Raw genomic sequence first — 12,706 nt, 5'->3', positions numbered from 1 at the left:
TTCACCCAAAAAAACATTTTTGTAAGGCCAAATGGAAAGAGAGAGATATAGTCAAAGCGCCACGTGGAAAGAAGGCTATAAAAAGTGCCACGTGGAAGGTTGCTGAAGTTTATGGTGTGAGGCACATTACTAATCTTATTGGAAGGTTTAAAAAGTGTACTAATAATTAGCCCTACAACAAATAAGTAGATGGCTAATCCTTGAATAAGTAATAATGTTAAGTCCAAATTAATTTTGTTAACAACTAAGTTTTGTTCTCCTTTTTTTATCCCCTAGCAGAGGAAGAACGAGTTGTAATTGTGCACGGCTATGGCGATGGCCTCTCGCTCAAAACCCTTCCTGCTTATCCGCTATGCGCTGAGGCCAACGGTGTCCCCTTCTTCGCCTCCCCCTCAACTTTCTTCATGGAGCCGCTGCGTTAACGCCATCCGAACCTACGCTGGCTCTGCTTCTGCGCAGGAGGAGCAGAGCGATGTGGTGGTCATCGGAGGAGGCCCCGGTGGCTATGTCGCCGCCATCAAAGCAGCACAGTTAGGGTTTAAGACCGCCTGTGTCGAGAAACGAGGAGCCCTTGGCGGAACCTGCCTTAATGTCGGATGCATCCCATCCAAGGTGCCAGCTCTCCTCCTTGTCTCTCTCTGTGCCTTCTCTGTGTATCCTTTTCCTTTCTCAGATCTGTATAACAGGGAAACTCGTTCGTGACTAATATATTTTCGGTCGATTCGGATTTGCGATCGGCATTTCATGTTTTCTGTTGGAGATGGAACCAATATTCACGAATTTAGCATTTTACATGCAGAATTTATTACACACTTCAATGCTGTTCACTTTCAAAGCACAAAAGTACTTCCAATAGTAGTTTTGTGCAAGGTGTTCATCCTCTGTGAGGTATTATAGTGTGTAAACAGACATTTGCACAGGCAGAGCCTAGAGGCTAGGTGAGGCCCCTCATGTTGAGAAGGGGATGATGCTGCAGAATCCATGACTATGGTGACAGCTACAGAGGAGATTTGAACCAAAGCATCATCACATCGGTAGCGCTAGTTTTCCCTGCTTGAAACTTGGCATCACCGCTGCTGCTGGAATGGCCTGTGAAATAGAATATGATCAAGATGGCGAGAGCCAGAAGTGCCACAGAGAGACCCATTTTACCAACGAGGGTCACCGGTCGTGGCTGTTCCGGAAGGCCTCCTACTGGCGGAATGGAGATAAAGCAGATTTTTGGAATTTAATTATGGGGTATTATTTCTAGCTCCGAGAAAAATCGTTTCAGCTACACATTTTCACATAGTGCAGACATTCACCTTATAGGACCATATATACCACAAAAGACTGGTTGGAAATCTCATTTTTTCTGAAACCATTTAAAGTCCCCAAAGAACAATGGAATACAAGTGAGAGTAGCTCACTAGGCCTCAATGCTTTAGGGTAAAGGGGCTGGGCCGATAGAATTTCACCAGTAGAGCAGGGACGCCCCTGTACCTCTATATAAAGGGTGTTTGGGCTTGTAGTTCCCCATCTCATGCGTTCATGCAAGTTCCACTGCAAAGGATCCTTTACCCAAGGCAGGGAGAGCTGGAGACGATCTGCAGTTTTTCTTCTCTCTGATAGCTCTTGCACATTAGCATAAGTAGTCCACAGTTGGTATCAGAGTCTAGGAAACCTGCATAGTTTTCTTTTCTGGCACCTGCGCACGTTGATTGAGGGATAGAGCCCTTTCTTAGGAGTGCCCAAGGTTGGGTTTGGGGGAAGCACTTTTTGGGTTCCTAGTTGTTCATCACAGACACAGAGCAAATAGCGGCTATGTTCGCCAACATTCAGGCTCATATGGATGAGCAGGCAGTTGCTCTCTCTCAACAATTTGCAGCCATGAATGCTTGTTTTCAAGAGATGGGCATGGGTCCATGTGCCTGTTCCAGATTTGCAATCTAGGATGGCTTGCCATTTGCAGTAGTAGGACGATAACTTTCTTGGTGCGACAATTGTCACTTAGAGCAGCCGGCGAGTGAGCACAGGATTTGCTATTCTCATTGGAATTCCCATTCTGAGAGGTATTGCCAATAGTTTCCTTCCCGAAGTCGTTTCGCACTTAGATTCTCAGTTGGCCACCCAATTGGTCCTCCCCTGCTTTCTCATTATGGATGTACATTGGACTGGCGTCCATGGCAGTTGCATATGCCGGGAATTGATGCCACTCATGTGATAATAGATACTGGGGACTTGGCTTTTCGTTGGGACTTGTGCCTGTGTGTACATGCCCGGAAATGCCTGGAGGATTGGTGTTCCATTGGGTCTGTAGCATGTTGTTTTCATGCTTGCCTGACCAATGTGTAGTTCCGGGTAAGGGGACGCCCGCCCGTGAACCATGTGTGTAACTGTCTGCTGACATGGTTATGTGGCATGTGACAGGTGGTAAGTATTGGTCATAAACCTAGCTTTAGGAATTAGCACTAATTTATAACTGAGTGTGTACACACTTCATTAAGTTTTGGGCGACCAAAACTCACTTATAAGTTATGACCAGCCTTGTGTTCGCACACACTGATGTCCTGAGGTGAACAAAACCCAATGCCCACCACCCATACCTTATCCCCTTTGTACAAAGGGAGCAACCAGCCATGTGTCAGTTCTAGCTTGCACCACAAGGCACTTGTCCTCTCTACTTGACACCTAGAGTGGACAACTCACCATCTCTCTTCCCTGTCTCTCTAGAAGTAGGCGCCCCCTTCATGAGGCCTCTTTGGTTGTATTTTATGCACTTTCTCCTTCCCAACTCCATATCCAAGCTTGCTAGTGTGTTTTCCAAGCTTCCAAGTGAAACCGATCCCGTCAAGTGGGAAAGACTCCGTTGGACACCCACACGCTTAATAGCACAACTTTAAAACCACAAATTTGAAATGGACAACTTAAAACAACTTGAAATTTAAATGAAATGAAATGGAAAAATGGACACCAGCACTGGGGCCGGAACGGGCCGACCCCCCCCTTAATATATGATATATTTATTGGGAGTATTTAATGAATACAATGCTCCATGGGTTCCAAGAACCAGATAATGTCCATGTACATATGAAAACAGTACCAAACAAGTAGGCTCGAATTTCGATGTAGAAGCTCGAAGCAGAACGACCACTAGTGTAGTCCAATCGCTACGGTCCTGTGCTTTCACTGGACTCCGCGGAGAGCGCCTCACTGGTGTTCCGAGACCACGCACAAACAGGCGCTCTCGTACTAACGCCTGGCTCTCCCGATCTCAGCACCTTTGGACCGAGGTTCGCCAATATAGCTTGGACAACCCGGCACCGAACGGGTGTTGGCCGAGCAGGATGAATCCCTTATCAGATTTAAACATAAAATACTTTATTGAAATCTGAAATTCACTTACTTGTAGATGGTTGATAGAAAAACCAAAACTCGTGGTATGATGAAGCCACCCTTGTTGCCGAAACAATTGCCTTGTGGTGAACCACCAAGACAAGAATCACCACAAAAGACCACCACCGCCTGCTGTGAGAGAAGGAGCACAACTTACTGGTGGTGGACAATGTCCTAGAAGCAAGAGGCCACTTTGTTGGTGATGCACACGCAGCCTGTGAGTGATGGACACACAGCCAGTTGCTTTGGTGGGCTGCGTAGAAAGAAGGGGATGCAGTCGCCTGAGGGTAGAGGAAAGGGCAGCCTGTCAGTAGCCGCCTGTGAGAGCAGCCACAACAGTGCCTTGTGAAGGTGGCCCACGTCTGAGAGCAGCCGCAGCAGTACCTTGTGAAGGTGGCCCACGTCTGAGAGCAGTGGAGAAAGGCAGCGCAGCCTGTTGGAGCAGCCGCCTGTGAGAGCAGCCACAACAGTACCTTGTGGAGGTGGCCCTCGTCTGAGAGCAGTGGAAAAAGGCAGTGCAGCCTGTAGGAGCAGCCGCCTGTGAGAGCAGCAGTATATCAGTCGCCTGGTAGAGGAGGGAGAAGCAGCCATACAGCAGCATGCACAGCTTGCATGGAGGAGGCAGCAGCGAAGAGGTGATCGCCGGTTCCTTCACGTAAGATGACGCGATGATGTTTTTTTTACGCTTGAAGAAGAGAGTCCCTTGTTATAAAAATTAAGGTGAAGTTAACTTTGGTGATTCCCACGCATGCATGTGGGGGGGACTAGTGGGGGTAGGTGACCATGCCCACCCCCACACTCACTTAAAAGTGGAACATGTGCAACATACTTACCACCTGTTCACATGCACCAAAACTCGTCAGAATACAGAGCAGACTTCACGACTCACTGGCAGGCGTCCCCGCTCAGTAAGTAACACGTCAAGCAGGCAAACACACAAATACATGTCATGCGAAAACAGTTTCAAGCATGCAAATCATGTGTGCATGTGCAAATAGTAACATGGACATATCTCCCGTTCATGGAACAAGTACAAAATATCTATCGGCACAAAACTGGCACGACATAAAAACATAAAAACCTGGTCTTCCTATGGAGTGACAGTCCCATAGGTAAGACACAGTTCCAAGCACGAGTCTCCCTATGGTGTGACAGTCCCATAGGCAAAACACGGCACGAATACTGGCTCTTCCATGGCGTGACAGTCCCATGGGTCGAACACAGTCCAGGTCATACACGGGTGGCACTGGTATGGCTTCCGTCCATACGACACCATCCTGCTAACACACGGGTGGCACCAGTCTGGCTCTCGTCCACGTCAGCAAAATACTGGCCTCTTCACACAAGACACTGGCCTGGCCTCAAGTGAACGAGACGTAAAAACTGGAGATGGACCAAATGGTCGGCCAATTGGTGACACCAAGAGTGTTTTCAAGTGGTGTTCACTCTCCCTCCCAATGACTGAAATTCAGCAAAACAGCTCTTATTTTTGCTATAATTTTTTGTCTTTTTGCCGATAACTCTAATTTCAGGCCTCCTTTCTCAAGTTGAACCATAGGGGAAGCTTTCCCAGTCCCTTCATCCTCTTGAAGACTTTTGTCGCGAAGGATCGCGATAAATCGAAGTTTTCAACACTCCACACGTTTTTATTGCGAAGACTTCCGCTGTCATCAACTCTACTTGCAATTGGTAAGCTTGAATGCTTAAATATGGAAGCAAGTAGCAAGAGGGAGAAACCGGACTCCATGATTACATACCCTGTGTGGTGTTCTCTTGTCCTACGTGTTCTCTTGCAAATTGTTGCTACCATGGAACAATAGAGAGCAGATGGTAGGGAACATGCGCACTTGAGAGGGTAGTGTAAGCTGTAAGCTGCAAGTCTACATTGATAACACATGGTTTGTAACACTGTATTCATATGCATTGGTATGGAAATCTGGTCAGAAATGCCCATAACACTATGTACTTGACTCTCCCAAGATCAATATACTTTATTTGAGAGAGGGGCCGGCCGTTCCGGCTCATTGTGCATCTCTTGTCAATTCAGCAAATTACTCCTTGTATTGAGCATGTTGTCCATCAAATCTTGATGTATTTAAGTGTATTGATTAGCATTGTGTTCAACCAAGTTACATTGGTATCAGAGCATACGGTTCTCTTTCACTTCTATCATGAAAGACGATCACCGCGAACACTAGCTATCTCTACACTTAGAACACTATGGACAACGATTCAGAGAATGTTGGAGATGCTTACACAAGAGGCAGGGACAATGAAATGCATGCTTTACAGGATGAGCAAACTCATGTGGTGCACATTAGGGAACACGAACATGTGGGACAGCTGTCTTGTGGCAAAGAGAAAATGCAGAAAGAAGAGTCCATAGCCTTAAGGGCTGAACTTACTCGTATGCAGGCTCTTCTTTATGCACAACAAGAAGAATTGAAGCTCTACCGCCATGAGGATCCATTGGTACATGATTGTTTGAAGGCCAAGAAAGCTGAATCTTATATGGATCATGCAATGGCAATGATTGCTTAAAAGTTGCACATGCAACCGAGGGATGCAGCGCGTGCATACTTGGCTCGTATCGAGGATGCCTATGCAGAATAGGCAACCATCCAACATGCCTTGGTATCCCCACAGGTGCCCGAACAAGAACTTATGCTTATGTCTAAGAGGATGAATCCACATGTTATTGGAGAGGAACTATCAGCAACTTCACATTGATAGAATGTGTAGTTGTTGGGTATAAAGTCCCAGTTTCGCCTCCGGACCTTGATCATCACGTAGCTCTTTTCGAGAGCTTCGCGGCCATATATTTACTTGTACATTTGGCCCCCATTTGGGCCTTGTAACGGCATTCTTTGTATTTGGTCCGCCGGGCGCCCCATAAGTTGGACGCCCGCCCATACCCTTGTATCACTATAAATACGAGGTCTCCCTTGAGCCTCATCAAGACAATGAAGATATTCTTGAGCATTGTGTGAGTTCTCTCTCTCTCTCTCACTCTCACTCTTCTCTATCTCCTCTGCACTTCCTTGGCTGCAAGCTCTTGTGTTTGAGTCATTCTCTTCCAACAACTGGTATCAGAGCTATGGAGGGAAGCTGTATGCAGAAGGTATGGAGTTAGAGGTGTCTTCCACCAATTGACTACGGGATCGTCTGCGTTTTTCGCGTCAAACACCTCCCTTCTATCATCAATCTGGTGCGTTTTTTTTTTTTAGAGTGCTGCTCTTTTCTTTTTAACGCAGGAGCCTCTTTTTGTGGTTTTTTCTTGCTCTTCCCTTCTCCTGCGTTTTCTGCTCCACCCCTGCTGCCCTTCTGCTGCGTTTTCCTCTCCCTTGCTGCCCCTTTGCTGCGTTTCTGCTGCTGCGCTGCTGCAATCAGCAGCGTTTGCTGCCTTGTTCTCTCCTTGCTGTACGGCTGCCATCAGCAGTAGCCAGCGCTGCTGCCAGCAGCCCCACGACCACCAGCAGCAGCTAGGGCTGCAGCCAGCAGCCCCACGACCACCAGCAGCAGCCAACGCTGCAGCCAGCAGCCCCAAGGCCACCAGCAAGCAGTCCGGGCTGCAGCCAGCAGCCCCACGGCCACTAGCAGCAGCCGACGTTGCCTCCAGCAGACAGGATCTACGAGCAAACCCCAAAAGACAGCAACATACTGCCCCTCGGGTTTACATCGACATCCGGTGATACTCTTCCGCCGTCTCCTTCACTTGAAGTTGTTTCATCAATCTACGAGCATCCTACATTCAACCCATATCTGGTACATAACATCTTGCTATTGCTTACTTTCTGAAGTGTCAGTTTGATAAGTCATGGCGTCTACAAGTGATCTTAAGGGTCTACTAGAGATTAAGAAGTTTGCAGGCACTGGGTTTGATCTTTGGAAGGTGAGGATTCAGAATATCCTCTATCTGCGGGAATGTGATACTGCACTTGAGCAGTTCAAACCCGCTGCTATGACAGATGATGAATGGGGAATCCTGAACAGAAAGGCCGTTGCCTATCTCCAGATGGCTGTTTTGCTGATGAGGTTCTTGTAGACCTCAAAGGGCTGACAACAGCCTATGCCGTCTGGGAGAAGCTGAGAAGCACCTATGAGATCACCACGCCAGTGAACCAGGTACATCTCATCAGGAAACTCATGAATATGCAACTTGATGATTCTAAGAATGCAGTAGAGCATATTACTACTTTCACAGGGGTGCTTAATCAAATGCAGGATTCTGGATTGCCTGCTTTTGATGATAAGTTGAAAGCTATCTTTTTGCTCACTACTTTGCCTGACTCTTGGGAAACACTTGTGGTGTCACTTGGGACAAATCCCAACCTAACTTTTGATGGAGTCAGGGGTGCTATTCTCAATGAAGATATCCGGAGGAAGACCTCAGAGACTAGCGGTTCTGCAAATGTCTCACGAGGGAGGACAAGCGGGGAAATACTACTACCAATTCAAAGGGTAGAAGCAAGAGCAAGGGCCAGCAGTCTGATGTTACATGCTACCAGTGTGGTCGTAAAGGCCACAAGAAGCCAGATTGCAAGTTTTACAAGATGGAGCAAGACCGGAAGAAGAAATCCAGTCATTCAAATGACAAAAAGAAGGAAAAAGAGAGTAATTCCAGCAAAGCAGAAGAGTTCGAAAAGGACAAGAGCAAGGCCAATGTGGCCTCTGGTGTTGTCATAGAGGAACTGTCTGACTCAGATGATGTGCTATGTGTTTTTTCTGCTAATGCTCTTGATGTTCATAACTTGCATGTCACAGAACCAGATGTTATTCATGCCTTGATGTATGAATTTGATGTGCTTTCACAGACTTGGATTATTGACACGGGTGCCTCTTTTCATGTAACTCCTATCAAGGAGTGTTTTGCAACTTTCACTGCAGGCTCCCGAGGAAAGGTGTTCTTGGGGAATGATCATGCTTGCAATATTGAAGGTATGGGCACCGTGAATTTGACTTTGCAGGATGGTAGTGAGTTTGTGCTGCCAAATGTGAGGTATGTGCCTGGTTTGAAAACCAGTCTCCTGTTTGTGGGCCAGCTTGATGCCTTGGGATACACGGCCATATTTGGAAATGGCACATGGAAATTGACCAAAGGCACAAGGCTGATTACAAAAGGATGCAAGAAAGGAACATTATATAGCCTTCATGGTCAGGCTTTGTCTGGTAAGTTTATTGCTTTTGCAGAGGTACGCTCCCACATGGAGCTTTGGCATAAGAGACTTGGCCACATGAGCCATAAGGGTCTCTCCATTTTGTCCTCCTTGAACAAGTTTGATGCAAAAGGAAGCAAGCTTGATTTTTGTAATGATTGCTTGTATGGGAAACAGAATAGGAGTTCTTACTCCTCTCGTGCCTCTCGCAAGGCTGAAAAGTTGGACTTGGTCTACTCTGACATATGCAGCATGCCCATTAAATCTAAAGGTGGTTCAAAGTACTTTGTGTCTTTTGTGGATGATCACTCACGAAAAGTATGGATCACTTTGTTGAAATCTAAGGATGATGCTTTTGCTGCATTTCAAAAGTTTTATGCATTTGTTCATACTCAAACTGGAGTGAAGATTAAATGCTTACGCACTGACAATGGGGGTGAGTTTGTTAGTACTAAATTTCAGAAATTTTGTGATGATAATGGCATTAAGAGGGAACTTACACCCCCCTATAGCCCCTCTTCAAATGGTGTGGCTGAAAGGTATAATCGTACACTGTGTGAAAGAGTTCGATGCATGCTGTCCACAGCTAATCTCTCTCAGGATTTTTGGGGAGAAGCCTTGAAAACTGCAGTTCATGTTTGCAATCGATCTCCACACACAGCTTTGAAAGGTGGAATCCCTGAGGAGGTTTGGTCTGGCAAACCGTCCTCATATGCCCACTTACGCATCTTTGGTTGTGATGCATATGTACATATCCGCAAGGAAGACCGGAACAAGCTTGATGCTAAGTCCGAGAAGGGCACCTTCGTTGGCTACGGTGATGAAGGTGAGATGGGCTACCGTGTGTGGTTGCCATCAACCAACAAAGTGGTTCGCAGCCGGGATGTTGTATTTTATGAGGCAAAGCTGCTCCGTAATGTTTGTGCCTCTCATGGTGATCAGAAAAAGGTCAAATTTCAGCAAGGGCAGCCACCCATTGATGCTGAAAATGAGCCCCAGGATGCTTCACAAAGGGCTGAAGATAATGAGTCCGTGATATTTGAGCCAGAAGAGGTTGGACAGCCGCTTCATGCTCCTGGAGGTGTAGGGCAGCAACCCCTATATGCTGAAAATCAGGCTGTTCGTGAAAACCCGCAGCCTTTTGATGCTGAAATTATGATTCCTCCCGATATTGACCCCCAACCAGCCAATGATCATTGGGTACGGAGGTCTACTCGTTTTCGGAGGGAACCTCAGCGTTTTGATCCCTCTTTACAACATGTTTTGCTTACAGATGAGGGTGAGCCTCTTACTTTCAAAGAGGCTAAGTCTTGTGAACTCCGAAACAAGTGGGAGCATGCTATGCAGGAGGAGATTAAGTCTCTACATGCAAATGACACTTGGGATTTGGTTGAGTTGCCCAAAGGAAGGAAGGCTATTCCTAACAAGTGGGTGTACAAAGTCAAGACAGTTGACGGCCAGCCTAAGTATAAAGCCTGCCTTGTTGCTAAGGGCTATGCTCAGAAGGAAGGGATTGATTTTCAGGAGGTCTTCTCTCCTGTGGTCAAAATGACCACCCTTCGTGTTTTGTTTGCTCTCACTGTTGTTTTGGATTTAGAACTGTATCAGATGGATGTAAAGACAGCTTTCTTACATGGTGATTTAGATGAAGAGCTGTATATGAAGCAGCCTGAAGGCTTTGTCATTCCTGGCAAAGAAAATCTGGTTTGTAAGCTGAAGCGTAGTCTCTATGGGCTGAAACAAGCCCCGAGGCAGTGGTACAAAAAGTTTGATGCTTTCATGCTTAACCAGAAGTTTAATCGTAGCCATGCAGATCATTGTTTGTATACTAAAACTGATGCAGATGGCAGCCCAGTGATACTTGTGCTGTATGTTGATGACATGCTTCTTGCCGGGAAGAATAAGAGCATTTTGGAAGCTCTTAAGGACCAGCTGAAGTCAGCTTTTGCTATGAAGGACTTGGGTTCAGCTGAACATATTTTGGGTCTTCGGATTAGACGGGACAGAGCACAGAAGTTGCTTTTCCTCACGCAGGAGAAGTATATCCAGAAAGTCCTTGATAGATTTAACATGGCTGATTCTAAGCCTTTGGGTGCTCCACTGCAGCCCTATGTTAAACTATCCAAGGATGATTGCCCAAAAGATGATGATGCAGCCAGTACTATGCGTGGGATCCCTTATGCTTCTGCTTGTGGATCTCTTATGTATGCTATGGTTGCTACACGGCCAGACATTGCTCATTCAGTGGGAGTAGTCAGTCGTTTTATGTCCAATCCAGGCAAAGCACATTGGGATGCTATAAAGTCTATTTTGAGGTACTTGAAGGGGACACAGAAGAAATGCCTTATGTATGGTAAAGGTCCACTTGAGGTGCAGGGTTATTGTGATTCAGACATGGCAGGTGATTCTGATACCCGCAAGTCTACTAGTGGGTACATCTATACTCTTGCAGGTGGTGCTGTTTCTTGGTGCTCTAGACTCCAGAGGATAGTAGCACTTTCTACTACTGAGGCCGAGTACATCTCCGTCACAGAGGCTTCTAAGGAGGCCATTTGGTTAGCACGCCTTGTCACAGAGTTTGGATTGCCAGAGAGGGCTCCGGTCCTTGGTTGTGATAGCCAGAGTGCCATATACCTGGCTAAGAATGCCATGTTTCATGCTCGTACCAAACACATTGATGTACGGTACCACTTCATCAGACAGGTGCTAGATGATGGTTTGGTCAGTTTGGTCAAGATTGGCACTCATGAGAACCCTGCAGATGCTCTCACCAAAAGTTTGCCAAAAGCACAGCTTGATATGTGTCTACAGCGGGTGGGAGTTACATAGCTTAGAGGAGCTTCACTGGCCCTTTAAGTGGGAGGTTGTTGGGTATAAAGTCCCAGTTTCGCCTCCGGACCTTGATCATCGCGTAGCTCTTTTCGAGAGCTTCGCGGCCATATATTTACTTGTACATTTGGCCCCCATTTGGGCCTTGTAACGGCATTCTTTGTATTTGGTCCGCCGGGCGCCCCATAAGTTGGGCGCCCGTCCATACCCTTGTATCACTATAAATACGAGGTCTCCCTTGAGCCTCATCAAGACAATCAAGATATTCTTGAGCATTGTGTGAGTTCTCTCTCTCTCTCTCTCACTCTCACTCTTCTCTATCTCCTCTGCACTTCCTTGGCTGCAAGCTCTTGTGTTTGAGTCATTCTCTTCCAACACTTATGTCTAAGAGGATGAATCCACATGTTATTGGAGAGGAACTATCAGCAACTTCACATTGATAGAATGTGTAGCGGAAGAAGGGAAAGTGGAAACACAGGAGAGAGAGAGTGAGAGAGAGAGAGAGAGATGGAGAGGAAACACAGGTGAGAACGTGCTCTCAATATCATCACCAAAAGGAATACATGTCCCGAGCAAGAGGGGAGAAAACCTCGTTATGTGAGGGGCTGTAGCAAACAATGCTAAGTAAGCAGTGAGAAATGAGGGAGGCAAGCTAGCTATATATATGCCCATGAGTAGGCAGCCGACTGGTGATAAAAACCTCCACGACTGGGAAAATACCCAAGGCTCCATAATATGGGGAAGAATGTGGGAAAATATATGTGGGGTGATTGTTAGAAGTCATCTCCTGTCTGGATTTATACACCAGGGCCTTTGTTGTGGGTGTGCCCGCCCTTATCAGGTGTTTTATCATTTTTCCTCACTCCCCGTATTTTTCCCCTATTTTTTCCCATTTTCCTAGTGGTGGGGAGGGTTGCCAGAGGATGCCAGGAGCACTCCAGTGCTGGCCGACTGCATACACATGAGTCGTGGGCTACTGGACTGCTGGCCGACTGCAGTTTCTCAGTCATGGGCACTTTTTTGCTGGCCGACTGCATTTATGCAGTCGTGGACGTTTTTCAGCAGTCGTGGGCACTTCCTATGCTGGCCGACTGCTCTCCCAGGGGCATATATATAGGCCCCCGGCCCCATACCACTATTTGTATCATTTCTCGGGATCTTCTTGTGTATATAGAGCAGAGTTACACGCCTACATCTCTCTCTCTCTCTCTCGTGCTGTTTTTCTGCCTGCGTTTTTGCTCTTGTGTTCCTTGATTTGGTCATCATCTCCGCTGCGTATTCTGACATGGTATCAGAGCCTAGGCTCTAGATAGGTCTTGGGATTTGTGTGAGCAAGAGGGGGACTG

General features: G+C 46.7%; 1 protein-coding gene across 1 annotated transcript in view; it reads left to right on the top strand.

Annotated features, from left to right (window-relative positions):
* The first annotated feature begins 256 nt into the window (after positions 1-256).
* The window catches only part of LOC147605863 (dihydrolipoyl dehydrogenase, mitochondrial-like), a 33,804-nt gene continuing 21,354 nt past the window's right edge, over positions 257-12,706 (top strand). The window contains exon 1 of the mRNA XM_086792319.1: positions 257-612. Within this exon, the coding sequence (XP_086648445.1) occupies positions 310-612 (303 nt within the window). The 5' untranslated portion in view covers positions 257-309. The remainder of the gene's footprint in view (positions 613-12,706) is intronic.

The sequence above is a fragment of the Cibotium barometz genome, chromosome 58, assembly GCF_041138505.1.
Source record: "Cibotium barometz isolate CiBa-2024 chromosome 58, ASM4113850v1, whole genome shotgun sequence".
Lineage (NCBI taxonomy): Eukaryota > Viridiplantae > Streptophyta > Polypodiopsida > Cyatheales > Cibotiaceae > Cibotium > Cibotium barometz.
This window is presented reverse-complemented; position numbering and strand designations above follow the sequence as displayed.